The following is a 22,373-nucleotide window of genomic DNA, read 5'->3' as shown; positions in this document are numbered from 1 at the left end:
AGGTATGCCCAGGCAAGCTACTGTTTGAAGTAATAACACAACTTGCTATTTATTTTTCCCACCTCTCTCTCTTACTTATGTCTAAGACGGTCATATTTAAACCATCTGCAACTTGTCATGGTATTTCAGTGAGTTGAATTTGTCTTCAGCTTTGTTGTGTTACGTTGCTATATAGGAGACACGTACCACTATCATATAAGGATATTGCTAGTCACATGGATATGATGATACAAGAACCTTTTATTACTTTATGTGCACTTGTTAGAAATGTGAATCTCTAGTTGGCAGCGGCTGGCGCCGAGGTCCAAATAGGGATCCTTCTTCCTAAGTCAGAGTAAGGGGGCTACACCCTTTGATAACCCCTGCTCAACCCTGTGGTAACGTAGCACGAGCAGACAGGCCTATCTCAGAGGCAGTGGGTGAAGCATTTATGGCCATACACATTAACGCAGTGAGGACACTACAAAGGGACACCACACAAGTAGCTATAGAAAAATAAGTATCTTTATATAGGCTTAACATAAGGCTCAAAAGCGATCGAGAAACCACAATGCACATAATTACAGATTCACTCCAAAAGCAATAGAGGACTCAAAAGCGTGTGGAACGACCTTAGTTCGAGGCCGGGGTCCACGCGACCTGGTGATGCACAGTGTACCTAAGATTTGAAGGGGCACGGCACGCAGCCTCACTAGGAAGCCACGGTGATAACAGGCGGATTCACAACTGCCACAGCTCCCAGCTGTAGCGGTCCGCTAGGTGCACTCATGATAATCCTGGGACGGGACTTAAAGGCGAGCACCCAGCAGCACACGCAGGTGGTAACAAGATCCTCGAAGATGTGACTAGTGCGGTCACTCGGCGGCAAAGCTCCTCAGCTGTAGCGGCCCACAATAGCGATTCCGATGATTCTCGTAGGACGGCAAATGCGGGCACTCAGCACCACAGCTCCTCAGCTGCAGCAACCCACAATAGCGATTACGATGATTCTCGTAGGATGGCAAATGCGGGCACTCAGCGGCACTGCTCCTCAGCTGCGGCGGCCCACAATAGCGATGCGATGTCTTTCAGCCCGTGTTCCCCACAGTAGAGCCAGATGCTGTGGAATTCTCAACAGAGGCCTCACCTGCGAGTAGAATCCCCCTCAAATAGGAATCCGGACGGCTGATGGGTAAAGTCTAATGTCCCTGAGACTTCGGCAGGAGGCAAGCTCAAATCAGGCACTTGGGTAGTTACTTCAGCAAGAAGGAGGAAAGTTTCAGAGTCCTTTCTCTTTAGTTACACGGACAGAGGTTCGACTTGACATCCAGAAGTAACACGACGTGCTGGGGTTTCGGCACAGTTCTTTATACCCCAAAAGTCTTTGTTCTCAGAAAAGTCACAAATCACTGAACCCAGCCAGAACCAGTTATGTGTAGTCCTGGAGCACTTTATTTACGATGCTCATCTTGCCTTTCAGGGAGAGGGGGTCCGCCCTCAGACGCACAGTGGGAGGTGGAGCCATCATTCACCTTGCCAGGCACGACGCTGCTCCGATCAAAGGGTCACCCCTTCCCATACTCTAACTTCAGATCTCTCCATTTAATCCAGGTCGGTCTTAGCCTGCCCTGACCCTCCAAAACCAGACAGCCAACACACATAACAGCAGAGCACACGTTCAGGATTAGGCCAGAAAATACCTACTTACCAAAAATGGTAGTTTTAAATGCGGAAGATGAAAATAATCGTCACTAAAAGATGCACTTTCATATTTGGAGCTCAGGCATACTAAATTCGACTTTCCTATCACGTTCCTTGGGTCAATTAGGATTATACCAATTCATACAGTCAATTTACAATAGGGAGCATTCGCGCTGTGGCACTGAATGGCAGTGACCCAGCGCCCAGAGCACATACACCAGCAAACGCAGAGGAGACAAAAGCAAAAATGGAAGGGAGATCCACGCCAATGGTGCCAGGTCTAACAGCACTATTGTCAGTACCTTTGCAAAGGCTCTGAGATCAGAGGTAAGACCAAAAGGAAGAATCTCTAACTTACATCATGGAACTTGACAGTGAGATGTCAAGAAACAAATGAAAGAATTTTAATCTTACACCTCAAGATGGACCAACAGATCCCCTTCTAAAACAAGAAGGATAATCTGTGTAAGGTGGAATAAGGTCAAATAGAAGACAAAGTCTTTCCTGTGGAGCACAATAGGCTTTGAGTAGTAAAACATAGCCCATCTTCTTCTTGAAATTCTTCTTCTCAGTTCAGAAGCGACTTAAAGACCTCTGCTTATCAGAGAACCTAATGAGATACCAGTGCATAAGAGAATTACAAGAGGGCCAAACCAAACAATAGCCACAGTTATTTTGCCGGTTATATTAAATATTTAAATTCCCATGCCGTTTGCATCCTGAGGGCTGCTTCAGAGTGTGCATGTCCACGATTCTAGGCATAAGGTGTCATCAAAACAAGACCGAATGCAACCTTCACATTCAAGAGCAGGCACGGAACTTCTTGATTACATTCCAGTTTCAGAAGCAGTTTACATGTTATTGAATATGATACTTCATTCTTTCCAGACAATAGTTGAACATCTCCAAAGTAGGGAGCCAGCTTTTCCCAGATATTCAGTAGTGTTTCGTGGCCGGTGTTTGAATTGTTTGGTTATTTAAAGATATTTATATGGTGTAAACTGAGCCATGAGGTAATCAGAAGGCTTCATTGTTTGACCAAAAGTATTTAATGACAATAGGAACAGCAGTCACAATGGTGACTTGAGCAGAAGCTAGCAAAAGATATCCTCTCTCTTTTACATTTTTAGCCAAATACAAGGGAAGGCAAATGATGCAGCAATCAAAATTGGTGACCAGGAGTACCTATGCAGTCTTTAGTGGCAAGATCTTGCATACATTCACTTACAGGAAAGAGGCCGTCTCAGTTTTTGAAGGTTGACAGTTTACAGTTGGACAAGACTTAGTTGGGTCATGCATTGTGCCCTAACCAGTCAGACACTCTCCACATGCCAGGATGAGACTCAAACAGTTAGTAGGCTGCTAACCTACAAGAGAGATTAGGGAGGCTCATATCCCCCTATAGTCTTCTACTCGATTCTTGTATAAAGTATTGTGTGTAAATGAGGTGATATAACTCTGCCCCCACCCCTGTTGGTGTCTCTCAAATTATTTTCAGTTTCGTTTTTTGGTAGGTAGTGATATTTTTTGGAAAGATTCTACACACAAACATTTTAATGGATCAAATAATGTTGTGGTCGGTAGGCTTGTACCCTGCTTCCGTTGTCCATTACCCACAATGTCCATCACACAGTTCTGAAAATATTTGATGAAACCTTTCCTTTGTTTTTTATTTATTATTTTATTTATTATTTTATTGTTTCTAATATATATTTTGTGGTTTCCTCCATGACAGGTGTTTACTGTGGAGAAGATGGAAGACACCAGCCTCCTTCCAAATCCCATCATCATCAGCATACGGCATAAAATGGCCTTCCAATTCATTGATTTGAGGGACAGAGATAGCCTAGTGGAAAACCTGCTTATGAGACTTAAACAAGTGAACGCCTTCAACCCATTGTTTGAAGTCTGCTTGAACAGCGAAGAAATGGTACCAAACCTATTAATTGCTGTTTTCCCAAAACTAATGTGCGATCCTAAACGGTTGCTCTACAGAATTGTTTAAATTAAAATAATTTGTAAAAACATACTATGATGAAAACAACTGTAGCCTTGTGAGGCAGTTCTCTGAATGGACAAGTGGTGTGCAGTTTTTGTGCAACCCAGACAAATTTGTAGAAGCTTAGAATATGTATACATATAGGTTTTTTAGACTTGCACTCTGAAAGAATTGAATAAGAAATTAATGAAATTGATTTATTCTTTGTAACGCGAATGTATGGTCACGAGTCGGCTGTATATGGTCCCTTTAGACCAGTATGTACATAGAGAGGTGGTGTAGAACATAGTTGGTGACATAATTGATTATCTGATGGGTATCATGTTGCTATTGTTGGTTATCAATAGGTATTTGAACTGGGGCAGTTGGTGAGAAATGGACTTCCACTATAGTCACTCACTGTTAAACTATCCTCTTTTTGAATACTTTATGAAATTAGTCATAAGTTTTTTATCAACCTAAAATCTGTCAAAATTTTCATTCATCTAAAGAGTTGCCATGGATTTCACATCACGGATGCCTGCTTGAGAGTAAAGGCTTTTCAGTCCTGTGATTGACGTTACATGAATATAATGAATGATGGATTTATTAATTGAAAGGATGTTCATCTAGGTGGCTACGTTGCATATCACTTGAACATTTCAGATGTGCAAAGACATTTCTTGGCAGGTTTCTTTGATTGCGGACTCCTCAAAGGCTGCAATACACTTGCACTGTAAAGCTCATTTACACAGAATATGTCCATATAGGGAACCACTTTTATGATCATGCCACAATATTTTAATTGTTTTAACACATTAAAGTAATCACTCTTTCTTGTAAGCATATAGTTAATTTGAAATAAGCTGAAAGAGTAAGTGTTATATCTGAGAAATTTAACCTAGGTGTACTCTGTGGCACCCAGCACCCCTTGGCCCACAGACTACAAATCAGTCTGAATGTACTCTTGTGCATTGTCTGCATCAGAATGTAGTGACGTAAAGACCCCAAGGCCAGATCCCATCTTGGGCAGCCAAAACTCATTTTTCTGCCTGATTGTCAGCATGTCTACCTGTGACTTATATGCTGTCTGCTCTTCTCTTTCGAAGAACCTATGAAAGTGTCAAATCATCCATACGATGACAATGATAAGACACCTAATGCTATATCAGTCTGGGACAAGGGCCTTGTTATCTATATTTCAAAGTCAGATAAAGAAAATAAATAAACAATGTAGTCTGAATTTACATATTTTTACCATACTGGTTTACACTAGTGTGTTTAATTGACATACATGATATGTAGGAAATCCCCCCCCCCATGCAGGATAGTCCTGGTGGTCAAAAATATATAAGGCTCATCAAGTGGGCACTTAAGTGGAGAGGAAGGCCTTCACCCAGGTTATTGCACAAGATACTTCCAGAGACCCTGACAGAGACCGCCAGATTTGCCATACTGCTGTAGCATCCAGTCGGTATCGAGCCAAGTCTGAGAAGAGAGGAGCTGAGCTCTTCTGATGTTTGTTTTCCTTTTGAGGAAACTCTGTCTCACGGCTACTGATAAATACAGCTTCTTGCTGAAAACCTGAATCTTAACCTCTAAATGCAAGTTAAACTACTCCATACACTCATAGTATACTGCATAGAAGCAGTCTTTATGGTATTAGGTTGTCAAATGGCATTTCAACTGCATTAGTGAAGTTCATATTATTTTCATTGTTGGTGACATGCATCAGTACTGCTTTAATAATATTATGTGGGGTTATTCTACATGTGTTAAGCAACAGGATGAGACTGTTGACATAAAATACTTTTACACATAGTGACTTTTCTCTTAGTGTAGAACTTGTGTGGGATATTCTGAAGGTTGGAATTGGATTTCAGTTACTACAGCGTCCCAGACCCCAATGTTAAGGGCCTGATAGTTACCCAGAAGGCACAGACACCATATCAGATATGGGGTTGCGTGGTATTAAAATAACCTGGACTCTTCTGGTCCTGACCTGGTTGATGCTATTCTGCAGGGATATACCTTCTCCCGACTTGATAGAGCAGGAAAAATTGTGGGTGGTTCGGCCATTATCTATAAGGCTTCCTATACTTGCTTTATCAAGACAATAGCTACTCCCAAAGGCTCCTGTAAAGCATTATTTTTCTCTCTAAAAGTGTTCCCGGTGGAAACCTTTGCAGGAGTCCTGACTTACTGGCCACTGAGACCAAGGTCCTCTTTTATCATGGAGTTTGCTAACCTTATAGAACCCTACCTTGGGAAACGAAACCCTATCCTTTTGGGAGATTTTCATTTTCATTTTGACAGTGCTTCCTGCAAGTCTTGCAGATTTTTAAAGATACAATGCTATGCTGCGGTCTTGCCCAACTAGTAAACACAGCTACCCATGATGCAGGACACATCCTTGACTGTATTTTCTCTAATGATCATCGTCTTAAGGTGGATGAACCCCTTCCCCTCTCTTGGTCTGACCATCACGCTGTCCCTTTTCCCCTTTCTTTTTCTGCAATATTTCAAGTTGCCCCTAAGGGGATTAATAAGGTGCTTAAAAGAAATTACAAATGTATAAGCAAGGAATCTCTTTTTGGGCTTTTAACAACCAAGATTGGACTGAACACATTGACTCTTATCTGGCAGCCATAGAATACTCGAATTGACTCACATCTTCCGTTGATTTTCTTGCTTCCCTCAAAGAATTTTATGCAGGGAGAAAAAAGCCCACTGCTTGTTGGTTCTCATAGAAGCTTAGAACACTTAGACAAGCCTGTCGCCTCCAAGAACTTATCTGGGGTAAACTCTATGATCCGATTGAAAGAACTAATCACAAGGCTAAGTTTTCAGAATATAAAGCAGCCATTAAACTAGAGAAATCATTATACTGCTATCAGAAGATAGTATCGCTTAAGTCCGCCAGTGAACTACTCAAACTAATCAATCTATACCGTCTGTTCCAACCTAAAACGAGAGCTGGCAGGACTTTTGTGACCGTATGGCCAAATATTTTCACTCCAAAATCTTTGAGATGTACTCTTCTTTGGATAGTATTAATTCCGAACTCTTGATTTGTGCCCAATTTCCACAGTCGTTAGTCCTCCACAGACTAAGAGGAGGGATGTCTGTCTGCTTGCTTTTGACCCTCTATCTTATGAACAGACTGACCCGCTTCTACGAGGGATCAAATCAGGCTCCCCACTTGAACTTGCTCCCCGAAACTGATGAAGTTGGGAGTAGACATTATTATTGCCCACCTAACACAAACTTTCAATCTGGCCATTTCCTCTGGATGCCACCCTCATAGTTGGAAAACGCCAGTTGTCAAGCCTTTGCTTAAAAAAAAAACAACTCCGATCCATCTGAATTTAAAAACTGTTGGTCTTCTTCCTTATTACCTGTTCCTGCCAAGATCTTGGAGAAACACCTAAATGCCCAGCTGATGACTTATTTAGAACAACGGCATCTGCTTGACTCCTCTCAGTATGGATTCAGGAGTAACCATGGGCCTGAGACTGCACTAATATCTGCAGTCAATATCATCCGTATCATGGTTGATACTGGGCAGACTGTGGTGTTGATTCTGTTGTATCTATCCGCGGCCTTCAATTACATCTTTCCAATAAGGATGATTGACCGTCTACAGGAAATTAGGGTGACAGACTTGGCCCTTAAGCTTCTGTCTTCCTTCTTGATGGATAGGTCACAGACAGTGCTGGTGGACCAATTCTACTCTGACCCTATATCTACGGTCTGTGGAGTTCCGCTGGGCTCATCTTTGAGCCCCACCCTGTTCAATATATAAGTTTCCTTGTTGGCTAAGCTTATTCGATCCTTTGGGCTGCAGGCTTTATCCTATGCTGATGACACACAGATAATTGTGTCTATCACAAAAGATATAGAGGCCTCCACCGCCAATTTCCACAATTGCAGCAGGCCGTGGCCTCTTGAATGGTAAATAACTAACTACGACTGAATGGCGACAAAACTGAGGTTCTGGTCTTTGGTAGCCAACAATCTATATGGACCCTCTCATGGTGACCAGAAATGCTTGGACAATGTCCTTGTCCCTTTGACTAGGCAAAGAATCTCAGTGTTCTAGTTGATAACAATCTGTCTTTTAATCTTAAGGTCAATGAGAGAGTCTCATCCTGCTTCTGGGTTATAAGGACCCTTAGGAAGATATTTCAATTTCTCTCTCTCTCCCCGCGCGTAAACCAGCAGCTGTGGCACTAATTATATCCAGGATGGATTATTGCAACGCAGTCTACCTGGACATTAACAAGACACCCATTGATAAGTTGCAGCTTGTCCAGAATGCTGCAGCAAGACTTGTTTTGGATCTTCCGAAATTTCATTTGGTCTCTGCTGCTAATCAGCAATTGCACTGGCTCCTAGCTGAGAACCAGATTGTGTTTAAGGCCCTGTGCATTGTTCACAGGGCACTTAACAACTCGAGCCCGGAGGGAATGAAACAGCTTTTCCAACGCTATGTTCCCACTAGAAAGCTGCACTCTGCAGAGAAGAATTTGCTGCTTACTCCGAGGTTTAGGAGGGCAAGATGGGGAGGAAGAGCCTTTGCTGTGACGACCTCCAAGCTTTGGAATACTCTCCCCAAATCCATCCCTTGTTTGGAGGCATGCCTTCCTTTCTGTAAGGCATTGAGAATCTGGCTTTTAGCCTTGTAACTGTTTCTGGTAGAGGGATGACGCTCTCGCCCCCTTGCAGAGTAACTGCTCAGCACCTAGACATCCTCGGGCATTTGTTTGTGCTTTATAAGTTTGTCATCCATTCAGACTTTCACGCTCAAGCGTTGGTGCACTGAGCTATGTTCGGTCATCTGTGGGTGGGAAAACCCTACCTTGGAGAGCTAAGCCTTCGTTTACTCAGCAGTAGACTAACACAGAGCACTCGTGTAATTGTAATCAAAATAAAAATAATAGCAGAAAGAGTCCTCAGTGGAACCTTACAATATGTAGGTTGTATCATGGAGAAATTGAACCCAATTTTGGCCATGTTTTCTACCGCTCAAAGTAAAAAAAAAAACTTGGTGGCACCACCTAAGACCCACATGATCGCCATGCCTAAGCACCCTAGATACACTTCATGACTGACTGCGTTGAAGCCTGCAGGTTTGTTGATTAGTGGGGCATCTGGTACATGATTCTTTTCTACTGTCCCTCCATATTAACCTTGTGATGGACTTCAGCCTATTCCGGGTCACTTGGGCAACATCAAAAAGATTGCAGAAATGATGTTTCCCACATTGTTGAGGCATTTGGCCACCTTAGTTTTTTGGATCTAAAGGGAATTACAACATGTAAACACTGATCAAAGTGAAATGAGTACAAAGAGGCAATGACGACTTACTAACGGGATTGGTCGAAGAGTTGAGACAACGATCGAAAAGTCACATTTAAGGCGGATAGACAGTTTGTAAAACACTCAATTGATGCATAATTGTCAAAAACATATTTTACGATGTGTGCTTTGCTCTGTCAGTGCTTATTTCTGTGATGATGGTGTACTGACTTGGAGGAGAGGCCTTCTCTTTTAGACAGAGTGGAAAGTTTTTCAGTCTGACTAAAGCTAAAACAAGAATAGTTCATTTCTTGGTTGGATTTATTAATGCTTCAGGTGGAGGACACAAAAGGAAAATGGCAAGCAGAGGTGTGGCGTTATAGGATTCTGTTAGTAAGGTGACAATCAAAGCATGGTGTCATGAAGCTAACAATGAAGCAGTGTTCTGACTGTCTACACAACATGGGCTGAAGTGGTTTAATATCATAACTCTCTAAGAGGTTCTACTTCCAAGTAACTATGGCAGTTTCTTCTGCTTCAAGAATCCCTTACCATTTTCTTATTTGCCTGAAAGGCTTGGCCAAGGTTCATGGTCCTCTCTAATTTTGAACTTGCATGTACTATGGAACATGGAATTCTTCTCTCTTGCTTCTGGTTACATTTTCCATTAAGAACAAAAACAGATAATGTCTCACAGTACAAGCAATGAGTTATCCTATATGGTCAGACTCACAATACTTTTAAGGAAGAAATGTCATGAATTATAGGCATATATACCTACTATCATTAGGCTAGTTACGGGAGAGGCAAGTAATACTGATATTACTAAAAGAGAAGAGTTAATGCAAGGTCAACACAATTTTTACAGTGCAATAAAAAGGCTGTTATCAAGAGTTTGGTTAAAAAAGCATACATATATTTTTATTACATACAGCTGTGTATACAGTTTGGTATTGGTAATACATTAAAAACATAAATGAATACAAATCACAATAATTGACAATCAATACAAAATTTATAAAATTTGTAAAACAAGAATCAAAGAAACAAGTGTCGACGCGGCGTTTCGTTTTTTTTCAAATACAAACACCTTCTTCAGGACAGATTCTCGAACATTTTCGTTTTGGATTCTACTTTTCCAAAACGAAAAGACGAACCGGTGACGCTGTCCGGAGAGGAGCAGGGAGGCCGAGCATTTTCCAAAAGAGTGGGACTTAAATTGCATAAACACGGGAGGTCAATCCCTAAGACTGATGTGCCAGTAGAAGCAGCAGATGAAGGTCTACGGTGGCATCGATTCCCTTACCCTACTAATGAAATACAACTAAGAAGTATTTCCCCCAGACCGGTGGCTCCCCTGGACAGTGTGTACTCCTTCCATAAATTCTTTTAGAAGTCATTTCAATACATGTCCACAACAAGTACTCCCTCTTTCCCTCCGCAAAGCTAATAGCCTCCTAGCTTTTAGGAAAGAGCTGAAGACCATGCTCTTTTCTGTGTAATCACTGTGACGGTAGCGGTTCTGCCTTTGTGTTTTCTGGACTTCAGGCCCCTTTTGACAAAGCGCTGGGACACCCCCTGGGGTAGCCGTGCGCTCTAAAAGTACGGCCTTAACATAACATAACAAGTATTAAACGCCCGCAGATCCATATATCTACAAAGGGATCCGGAGGCAGTATAAACTCCAGTATACAACTGAGTTTAAGAAATCTTGCAATTTTGTTTTTATGTTCGAGAATCTGTCCTGAAGAAGGTGTTTGTATTTGGAAAAAAACGAAACGCCGCGTCGACACTTGTTTCTTTGATTCTTGTTTTACAAATGTTATACATTTTGGATTGATTGTCAATTATTGTGATTTGTATTAATGTATGTTTTTAATGTATTACCAATACCAAACTGTATACACAGCTGTATGTAATAAAAACATATGTATGCTTTTTAGGTTTCGTCCTGGGCGTTGCAACTGCGTAGCAGTTGCTCCTCCCACGGCGAAACCTCATGATCCTACATATGGACTTTGGTTCCGCCTCTGTCTCTCATTGGCTAGCTCCATAAATGGAGGCTAGCCATTGGGAGACAGAGGCTGTCAATCACGCTTTCACGTGAAAACGCGATTCGGGGGCGTTTCTGGGACTTTTTTTAAGCCCCGCCCCTTTGTCCCGGGCCGCGCTGTCATTGGCTGCCGGCCCGGGACACCCCCGTGATGTCATTCCCGGGCCGTGCTGTGATTGGCTGGCCGGCCCGGGTCATCACGCCTCCCTGCAAACTTTCAGTCTGCATTAGGCTTCCAAACAGTCCTTCCCTAGTGCGACAATTACGCTCTTCATGCTATTTCGCTCTTTTAATCTTTTTTCGATCTCCGCTGCATTTTCTTTCCCTTTCTATCTCCCTCGGCCTCCTCCTTCCGTCTCTTCTCTCTCCCCTCACGTTCGACCCGTCTTCATTGCCGTGGCCCCGTGTCCGCACCTCGCCCGCTGCGGCAGCTTCACTGCTGCAGTGGGGGCTTTCCGTCCCTATTCTTCAATCTCGCTCACAGGCTCATTCCTCCGGGCTGCAGTGGGCCCGCTTCCCTGGTTCTCCTACTGTACCGGTGACGTCACCGCGGCGCTGACCTTGCGAAGCCTTCATTGAAGAACTTGGCGGCGTTTCAAGATGAACAGACCTCGACTTGCACAAAGCCAGCATTTAGCATCTGCTGCCGGCGTTCTCTCGAAGCCCCCGCTCTCGCCAGGCCCCCGTCCACTTGCTCAAGTCCTCTCCCCTCAAGACCGTCTGCTGCCACCTTTATTGCATGCAGCTCTACACACCTCCACTCCCCTCCTCTTATGGAACTGTGGTTTTTCGATCTCCGCTGCATTTTCTTTCCCTTTCTATCTCCCTCGGCCTCCTCCTTCCGTCTCTTCTCTCTCCCCTCACGTTCGACCCGTCTTCATTGCCGTGGCCCCGTGACTAACAAAAGAACTGTATTGGTAGGCGTGCCATCTACGAACTGAATGTACCACAATATGATCTGCACAATATGATGATTGACATGTTTATGACCCAGATATGATTTATGATGATGATGATATGTTTATGACCCAGATATGATTTATGACTAGGGTTAGGACATGCATGATCTATGACCCAGATATGATTTATGAATATGATGATGACATGTTTATGACCCAGATATGATCTATGACTATGGCGATGGCATGTATGATTTATGACCCAGATGATTTATGATTATGAGGATGTCGTGTTTATGACCCAGATATGATTTATTGGCTATGGTGTTGACGGGTATATGACCCAGATGTGATTTATGATCCCAATAAAACTGCAGCCAACAACCACCACAACAAATACGACCTTGTTGGCTAAGTATATTGGGATGACAGGGGTACTTGTCTTGGGGTAAATACTTCCCACGGTATGGGGGAGTTCGAGGGTTATGATCGCCTCTGCGCTGGGAGACCTGAAGTCCAGGAGCTGCTCGGAGGTCCGCAGAGCCTACATTTCCAAGGGCTTTAACCAAATCGATGTTCCGTCAAACGGACAGTTTAATGGGCCAGAATTTCAGAGCTCAAATGAGGGTGAAAGTGCAGCGCGGAGAGAGAGAAAAAAGTTGAAAACCCCCGAGGGCACCGAAAAAATGCCCTTCTCTTGTTTCCAGGAGGGGAGGGGGCCGTGGACTAGTTTCCTCTGCGCAGTTCCCAGGTAAGGAAGGCTGAACCGACTGGGAAATCCGAACCCCAAAAGGAGCGCTGTGCCCAGGTCTGTCCTGCACACAGCGCGCTGCTCTCCCGACGGCGCAAGGGCCCATACAACGGGCCCTCCAGCTGTGGGGTGGGGGGGAAGCCTAGATGACCTGCTTCCTGCGGTGGGCCCGGGTCATTGCACCCTGCACACGCATTGTTACACGGGGAACAGACCTTGCCGGCTCAGAACACACTGCAGCCCGCCATACAACATTATTTCCTTCAACACCTTTCTCGCTAATTTGTTTAATTTTAATTTATTTTCCCGTTTCTCATCTTCATTTAAAACTTAATTTTTTGTCGGTTTTCTTCCGTGGGCCTGGATAACCAGGCGGCCGCACACTCTATTTTTTTCACCCCTGTCCTAGTTTGAAATTTGAGTCGACTTGTTTATCAGACACGAGAGGCCTTAGAAGGTAAAACTGAACTCGCATAATTTAGAGTGCGGCGTCAGACTGCTCAAATTCGATGTAACGACTTTTAAGTAAACGTATTTTTGTTTTAGATTCAGTGCCCCTACCCCCCACGATCCATTTTCCAAGCCCAGACCCCCTGTAAGGTACTTTGTGACGTGGGGTTTGACCCCTAGGTTAATTGCAAATGCAATTACAGGCATTTGAAAAGAATGATTACAGGAAATCTTAATCTCTTTTGTTTCGAGATGGTCATGCAAATGAAGAAGGCTAATCCTCTGGAAGGGAATGATCGCGTTTTTAGGTCTCGTGACCTATCAATGCGCATGCGCATTGAGAGAAGCGAGACTATAGGGCTTTAAACAAAGTTTAACTAACTGTGGCGATTTGGTGCTGTGCCCGTGGCTTTTAGGTCAATGCGCAAGCGCATTGACCTAAAATGCGCGTGCACATCATCAAATCGCCGTCTGTTCCCTCAGGCGCACTCCTCCCACACCTTTGAAGTGAAGCTTAGCTTCACTTCAAAGGCCCCTGCTGCTTAACACCCTCTCCCCACTCCGCCCCCTCCCCTGCCCGCCATGTCGCATTTCTCCTCCCCCCCCTTCTCTGCCTTCAATCCGTCTTGTTTCTCATTGTAATTCCGCACGGCTTGCCCAACTCTGTTAACATCTCTTTTTATTTTTGGAAACTCTGGCGCCGCACTTAGGGTGCACCACTGCGCTCGCTTTTCCACTATTTGCTCCTCGTTGTACTGCATTGTAACTTTAAGTATTAACTACATGGGCGCCGCGCTTAATATTTTAGCAGGCGCCCGGTTGTATATATTTTATTTGCTGCTTAACACCCTCTCCCCACTCCGCCCCCTCCCCTGCCCGTGTCATGAAGTCTGCACCAATGGCTAGCACTAGGAGCCTCACCTACTCCTGCGTTCTTCCTGCTTGGGGTTTGCCAACCTAGGCGTCCGCAGGCTACAGCACCAATGCCCCGTTGGGCGCTTGGCCTGCCTTCTCAGCCTTCCATGGAGCGCGACGTCCAGGCCACCCCTGCAGCACGGTCATTGGTACTGAAAGCTCAGACAGGATACACGCGTGCTGCCCAACCTCCCACGCCGCAGGCATCGATCCGCTCATGTGATCCATTCTCGCCATGGCTGCGTCAGGCAGTGGTGCCGCTGCGGCTCTCGCGCTACTTTTATTTGCGCTATGTTTGAGAAGTAACGATGCTCTGCATACCAAGGGAGCAGTGCCTCTGGACACAGTCACCTTCGCAAAGGTAAACGCGCCGATTTGATTCCTTATTTGGTCTGCCCTTCTCACGTACGGCTTTTAATTTCAACGCTATCGGTTTTGTCTTGTGTTCCACCTCACCCCGTTACAAAATACAAATTTAAAATTACTAATTTGTCACGTGGCCGGCTTTGCTGTATTCCGTAGGTTCTCTGTGACGGTTGCGCTCCGGAAATAACACAAAATAACTGAAATTACTTTAAATTCTACCGCTCATGCTTCACAGACGTACGAGGCCGGTTCCCTATAAAAAAATATTGGTCCTTGGGGCTGCACCGCTGCAGTTATTTCTCCTCTTTAAAACGCTTATTGCGCTAGACACTGTTTTGCTATAATTAATTATAGTTTTCATATAAACAAACACCTGCCCTGGCTGGGAAACAACCAATGCGGAAGGGACAGGTTAGCGTTTGTGCTGATTTAGAACAATCGCGTGAAGACAGGTTTTCGGGTTTCAGGAAGCGTGACTGGCTCGGCAGCGCCAGCATTTCCATCTATTGGCTTAGGGAAGGGCGAGTGCCAATGTTTGCATATGTAAATTCACAAAGCCTATGGGCGTGCGCACGAGAGAATGACTGTGACCGAGAGCTCATCAACCCGCCAGCTAACATTCAACAGTTATACAAATGGGCCGGTTCTGTGGTCCGGCACTTTTTTTTTATTTGAGAGGGAGAGTACCGGCTCTTCTCAAGGGAGACGTAATACTTTTAATTAGAGTGTACAGTCACTTCTCAGAAATAAGCATTTCAAGCGCATTGGCGAGAATTATAGTAAGTGGTAAAGAAAAGTCTACCAAAACGTCTGCGGACCCCATATCATGCACATCCACTGCCACATCCACTGCCACATCCACTGCCACATACACCACCACATCCACCACACTCACCACCACCACCACATCCACCACACCCACCACCACTACATCCACCACCACATCCACCACCACATCCACCACAACATCCACCACAACCACCACTACCACCACCACCGCATCCACCACCACCACCGCATCCTCCACCACCACATCCACCATCACCACCATCACATCCACCACCACCACCACATCCACCATCACCTCCACATCCACCATGACATCCACCGCCACATCCACCATCACATCCACCGCCACATCCACCACCACCACATCCACCACCACCACATCCACCACCACCACATCCACCACCGCCACATCCACCACCACCACATCCACCACCACCACTTCCACTTCCACCCCTCCCCTTTCTATCTTCCACCACCGCCACATCCACCACCACCACCACCACATCCACCACCACCACTTCCACCAGCACCGCATCCACCACCACCACATCCACCACCACCACCACATCCACCACCACCACCACATCCACCACATCCACCACCACCACCACATCCACCACCACCACCACATCCACCACCACCACCACATCCACCACCGCATCCACCACCACCACATCCACCACCACATCCACCACCTCATCCACCACCTCATCCACCACCACACCCACCACCATCACTTCCACCACCACATCCACCACCACTTTCACCACATCCACCACCACCACATCCACCACCACCACATCCACCACATCACCACCACATCCACCACCTCCACCACCACCACCAACACCACATCCACCACCACATCCACCCCCACATCCACCATCACCACCACATCCACCATCACCACCACCACCACATCCACCACCACATCCACCACCACCATATCCCCCAGATCCACCACCACCACATCTATATGTGTGTGGCTCTGTGTGTGTGTAGGTGCAAATTGCAATGTTCTTGGATTTTCGTCACAATAAAATACACTGAACATAATCTTCACAAAAGTTATTTACAAACGTTTAAGCTATTGCCATTATAAATTACAATAACTTTTATTTAAGTATTAATTATTTACAAAATTAAAAGCCATTGTTATTTGTAATATCAATACATCTAAGTCACGTTAATACAACACACATTGCATTACAAATGCTATAGGTGTCACATTTGCAAAAGTTAAAACTATTGACATTGTAACTGACAAAGCTATTAATGTTGCTACTTTCAAAACCAACACATAAATAAAAAAAGTGTCCTTTACAATACCAAAAGCTCAAACTTTCCTAATGCGAGACCTATTGCATTTCCAATGCTTGTTTTTTCTTCTGCTTTCTAGGTGTTTACAAAATCCACCCCTCAGTCCCATTCCTTCCCCCTCCCCTCCACCTCCCCTCGAGTATTATTCGGTCAGCATTCCATTCTAGAAGATTTACTGCAGGAATTGGAGCTCTTTACAAAAGTACATGTTACTTTACACAAGGACACCTTCGCTTTAAAAAGACAAGCATTTGCAATGCAATAGGTCTCGCAGCATTAAAGTTTTGAGTTATTGGCATTGTATATGACAATGGGTTGCATTAAATTTTTAGCTAAGTCTGTATTGGTGTTACTAAAGGTTCAAGTCCACAAGGCTTAGTACCTCCCATCGACAAGCAGCCATCTTTTTTTCAAAGCCACACTTGCAGCTTAATGCACTGCCTTCAGTTTCCCAAAACATAATGGGTGGGTTATTTTGTGTGAATGTGTGTGTGTTGTATGTTTAAATGATAGGAGAGTGTATGCGTGTGTGTGTGTGTGGACTGTGAGTGTGTGTAAGTGATAGGAGTGTGTGTGTGTGCTGTATGTATAAGTGAAAGGAGTGTGTTATATGGCCATTTCTTTTGCATTTTGCTTGTGCGTCCCAGCCACTTCGCGGGGCGGACAGCGCTGTATGAAGAGTAGTTTATTTGCCCAGATGAATACTCGAAGGGCAAGTCTCCCAAGAGTGACCTACGTGAGTGAACACAGCCTGAAAAACGACGCAGCTAATGTCGCTGTGTCACCTGTGGGACAGGTGCATAAATGGAGCTGTGAGCAGTGCTTGAAATTGAAAAAGTGCCGGTACTCTCTAATTAAAAGTATTACGATCCCCGTGAGAAGTGCAGGTACTCTCCTTCTCAACATAAAAAGCATCGGTACTCAGTACCGGCCCACCTAAAGTACTGCCTGTGAGTGGTTGTGTACTGAAGAGTATGAACCGTGCGCTGTGTTCACGTGCTGCGTAGGATGGACACAGCTGTCCACCGATAAGGGACAGATTGGGCTGTAACGATGTCTCCTGTGCGCACGTGCCAAAAACGGGCTCCTCTCCCCCACGGCTCTTGTTTTCAGCTCTGCCTGTACAGCTTTGCGTTGGAAAGTTTAAATAAATGTTACACTTTAAAAGGACCTTTGCGTTTTCCGTGACTGTCGTCCGAATGAGTCTATTTAAATCTTTATGGAAAAATATGCTGCCCTTGAAATACAAATACTGGTTTAGCAGCCTTTAAATTCTGAATACGAACAGAGGATCTGAATAAGGAAGAGCAGAATTTAAAATCCGTGAATGGCTAGCAGTCTGCACACCAAGACTTTAAAAAATGCTTCCTAAAATGTGCTGTTCATTTTTCCTGCTGAGGCGAAGTGTTGAGCTCCGTGTGTGCCCTGCAAGGGGTTAACAGTCAGCAAACAGATCTCATGAGGGGCGGACCTTCGAGTCCGTGACGGCGCCCTCGAGCACACACTAAACAGTACCTGGGTCCGGGATGCCGCGGACAATGCGGGGAACAGCTGAGGACCGGCAGGGCTCAGCAGAGGCCCGGAGGTAGGTCCGGCTCGTGGCAGCGTTGAAGAGATGCGGTGCTGGAGCGGGGCCTCCGAGGGGCTCTGCGGGCCGTCGGGGGTGCTGTCTGTTGTCCGGGCGTAGGCGGGGCTCCTGGGGCAATCTGGCGGCTCTCCTCCGGTGGGGCTCTGTCCGGCCCGCGAAGGCGTCTCTAGCTGAGGCGTTACGGGCGGGGCGCCCACGTGTGTGTCTGTGTGCGAGGGGGGTGTGGGGGGGCAGCACTCGTGTGTCTGTGTGCGTGCGCGTGTGTATGTGTGTGGGGGGGGAATCTCTCTGCATGTATGTGGCCGCTTGTGTGTGTATGCGCATGCGTGTGTGCTTCCCAGGAGACAGCGCCTGGCCGCAGCGCTCGTTCGCGTGCGCGTGTCACTTTCAAATCGCCTCCAAGGCGATGCGCGCGGCCAGGACTGTCTCCTGGGAAGCACACATGCCGACAAAAGGGGCTCGGCGGAGACGCGCTTCGCGCGGCTAGCCGAGACCTAAAAACCAAACACTATTTAGGCTCGGGGATTAAGTGAGCTGTGCAAAATCAAAATGCCAATAGATCAAACTTTTCAAAAGGCGAAACCATAGCATCGGGCCTTGGGTGGACATGGCATTTTAGGCATTTAAAACTGCAATTAGAGGTTTTTTTCATGTCGAGAAGGGGGGGAAGAAATCCTCACGCGCCGATGTGACATGTTATCTTTTATGCAGGAGTTGGGGAAAGCTGTTCTTTTCTGCTTATTTTAACTCTATTTTTTTAATGCCATCACCAGAGACTGCGAATAATGTTTTTTTGTCTCGTACTTCTCCCGCTCAAACTGCAAATGTAAGTATGATCGGCGGCTCCCTAATGAATATGCCATCCCTGCGTCAAGGGGTGCAATTAAATGAAATTCGCCTGCACTGGAGTTCACAAATCGGAGTGTAGCGGCCCTTTCTTTTGTCCCCGCTTCAAGCGCTGACATTAAGGAACGCTTAGCGATTTTAGACTAGGTTTCTTTATTTTTGTTTATTCCCCGTTTAGCAAAGGTGACAGAATGTCAGGACCAAACGGTTTCCGCAGTCCTGTTTTTTTTCCCACTCCCATCATTACCCTCGCTCTCCAGGCGTGTCCCTGGAGGGCCCTTCCTTTGTACAGTTATATTAATTCTGCTAACTTTCAGCCTTCATTGCTGACAACAGGCCTTTTAGGCTTTCGCTACCTATTACATTAAATTTCCCATCAAACCGTGTCAGCCTCCGAGGTCAGAGATTCGACCAGAAGCTTTCGATTTTTTTGTTGTTTGCCATCTGACTTCATGGGCAGGTGTTTTCTAAATTGCTTTCTATAGTGGCGGTAACCCGTCCAATATTAGTTAAAAGGAAACTAAATCAGCTATATGATCATTTATCAAGACAGGAGCAGAAGGAGGGCCTCGAGCAGGCTGCTCCGTACACAACCACAGTTTTAGAGAGCTGAGATCAGAAAATAAGGTAACAAATGCTGTGCAGTTTGACACAGTGTTACCTAAACAGTTACCTGCGTTTTTAGTCCTCTGTGTTGCTTCCTGTGGTCTTGACAATTTTCTACTGTGTGTGTGTGTGTGACTGCTCCTGGGTGTGTGTGTGTGTGTGTGACTGCTCCTGGGTGTGTGTGTGTGTGTGACTGCTCCTGGGTGTGTGTGTGTGTGTGTGTGTGTGTGCGTGTGTGTGTGTGTGTGTGTGTGTGATTTCTCCTGGGTGTGTGTGTATGTGACTGCTCCAGTGTGTGTGTGTGTGTGTGTGTGTGTGTGTGTGTGTGTATGTGACTGCTCCAGAGTGTGTGTGTGTGTGTATGTGACTGCTCCAGAGTGTGTGTGTGTGTATATGTGACTGCTCCAGTGTGTGTGTGTGACTGCTCCAGTGTGTGTGTGTGTGTGTGTGACTGCTCCAGTGTGTGTGTGTGTGTGACTGCCCCAGTGTGTGTGTGTGTGTGTGTGACTGCTCCAGTGTGTGTGTGTGTGTGTGTGTGTGACTGCCCCAGTGTGTGTGTGTGACTGCTCCAGTGTGTGTGTGTGTGGGGGGCTCTGGGTGTGGCTGGCCCTGGGTGTGTGTGTATGTGACTGCTCCAGTGTGTGTGTGTGTGTGTGTGTGTGTGTATGTGACTGCTCCAGAGTGTGTGTGTGTGTGTATGTGACTGCTCCAGAGTGTGTGTATATGTGACTGCTCCAGTGTGTGTGTGTGACTGCTCCAGTGTGTGTGTGTGTGTGTGTGACTGCTCCAGTGTGTGTGTGTGTGTGTGTGACTGCCCCAGTGTGTGTGTGTGTGTGTGTGACTGCTCCAGTGTGTGTGTGTGTGTGTGTGACTGCCCCAGTGTGTGTGTGTGACTGCTCCAGTGTGTGTGTGTGTGTGTGTGGGGGGGCTCTGGGTGTGGCTGGCTCTGGGTGTGTGGGTGGTAGTAATTGCTGTCTGCTGAGCTCGTCCGTAGGGTACAATAGTTCTCACATTTGCGAGATATTAAGCTATTGGCAATGTAAATGACAATGCCATTTATTTATCTGTTTTCAAAACCAACACATAAATACAAATTTTGTCATTTACAATGCCAATAGCTCTAACTTCTCCAAAGGCGAAACCGTTGCATTGTAAATGCTTGTTTAACCAAACTCTTGAGAACAGCCTTTTTGTTGCACTGTAAAAATTGTGTTGGCCTTGCATTAACTCTTGTCTTTTAGTAATATCAGTATTACTTGCCACATTACCGTAACTAGCCTAATGATAGTAGGTATATATGCCTATAATTCATGACATTTCTTCCTTAAAAGTATTGTGAGTCTGACCATATAGGATAGCTCATTGCTTGTACTGTGCGACATTATCTGTTGTTCTACGTATTTCTCCTGGTCCCAGACACACCTAGAAAGGGGCCCTCCTTACATTTTTCTGTACATTTTCATTAGACACACATAGTTATTCCTTGTCCCAGATCTTTACTTAACCTCCTTTGTTGTTCTTATGTATGCAGTGTTAATGAAATAGCTTATGGTGGTAAAGATGGAATGCTCTATTCGTCATGTCTAACAATTGCAAATATCAGGTGTTATAGGGCAGTGCGTTTGTCACTGTGCCATGAATGGGAAATATGTGGTTAGGGTAAGAATATGAAAGTAATATTTGTGTATATTTATAGTGGCGGCCGACACATACTAACAGTGGTGGGTGGGTGGAGGGAGTGTGGGGGTGTAGGGGACGCTGGTGGGGGGGTGCAGGTGGGGAAATTTAAAATAATTTTAAAAGTACCTGATGCTGCTTCTGCCGCCTTGTACCTCAGAGCTCCTCTGCTTTCTGGTCCCAGTAGCCCCTGGATTCGCATCAGAGGCTCGCTGTGCAATCGTCAAGCTGCATGCGAGCAGCGCGAGGATTGGCCTTAGCGGGCGTGTTCAATGCTCGCTCCAGCACAGGGAGTCTGTGCTGTTTCTCCAACTTGGAGAGCCGGCAGCTGAAAAATAAAACATGATTGTTTAATTTTTCAGCTGCTGGTGTGACGCTCCTCCGCCATTGTGGAGGAGCTGCTGCTGCATATTTGAGCAGTCGTACCGTAGTCGAGGTACAGAAACAGCACATTACAACAATACAGCACCAGACTAACACAACAGCAAAACAGCATTGCAACAAAAATATTTCCCACAAAAATACACAACACACTAGTAATATCCTGCTCACCAACACAACATACCACGACACAATACAACCCAACCGAAACAAAATAGACCAGCACAACCACCAATCCACAACCGCATACAACAACAACACAATCATACACTAACACAACAAAACAGCAGAACGATAAAGTTGTATTTGGGTTTGTTTGTTTATTGTTTTTATGTTGCGTTGTTTTCTGTTATTACGATGTGTTGTGGTTGCAATTTGTTGTGTTATAATGTGTTTCTATGTTGCTTTGTTACGTTTTTGTACTGTTTCATTTGCGTTGTTATGGTAACCTTGTGTTAGTGTGTTTTCAGTTTGTTTCTGCTGTGTTTTGTTCAATTTGTTCTTTTGTGTTTTTGTTTTGTTTTGTGTTACATTTATATTTTTGCTTGGCACTTATATTTTTGAAGTGATTTTGCTGCATTTTGTTTTGCTGTGTTGATTTATGCTGCTTTCTGTGATGAATAGGTTGCACTTTGTTTGTGATTTGTTGTGTAGCTTTGTTGTACACTTTTGGTTTTTGCTGTTGAATTATTGTATTGTCTGTTGTGTTATTGTGATGTAGTGTGTTTGTGCTGTCAATGTTATGTTGAGTTGCCTTGTGTTTGGATACTTTG

The 22,373-nt window shown here is 45.1% G+C and overlaps 1 protein-coding gene across 2 annotated transcripts in view; it reads left to right on the top strand.

The window, feature by feature from the left end:
• TBC1D8 (TBC1 domain family member 8) overlaps positions 1 to 22,373 on the top strand; it is a 559,729-nt gene that overhangs the window by 343,884 nt on the left and 193,472 nt on the right. For both annotated transcript variants that reach the window (XM_078658030.1, XM_078658029.1), the window contains exon 7: positions 3,416 to 3,610. In XM_078658030.1, coding sequence (XP_078514156.1) covers positions 3,416 to 3,610 — 195 coding nt within the window. The remainder of the gene's footprint in view (positions 1 to 3,415; positions 3,611 to 22,373) is intronic.

The sequence above is a fragment of the Lissotriton helveticus genome, chromosome 8, assembly GCF_964261635.1.
Source record: "Lissotriton helveticus chromosome 8, aLisHel1.1, whole genome shotgun sequence".
Classification (NCBI taxonomy): Eukaryota; Metazoa; Chordata; class Amphibia; order Caudata; family Salamandridae; genus Lissotriton; species Lissotriton helveticus.
The sequence above is the reverse complement of the archived record's forward strand: the minus strand, read 5'-3'. Positions and strand labels throughout refer to the sequence as shown.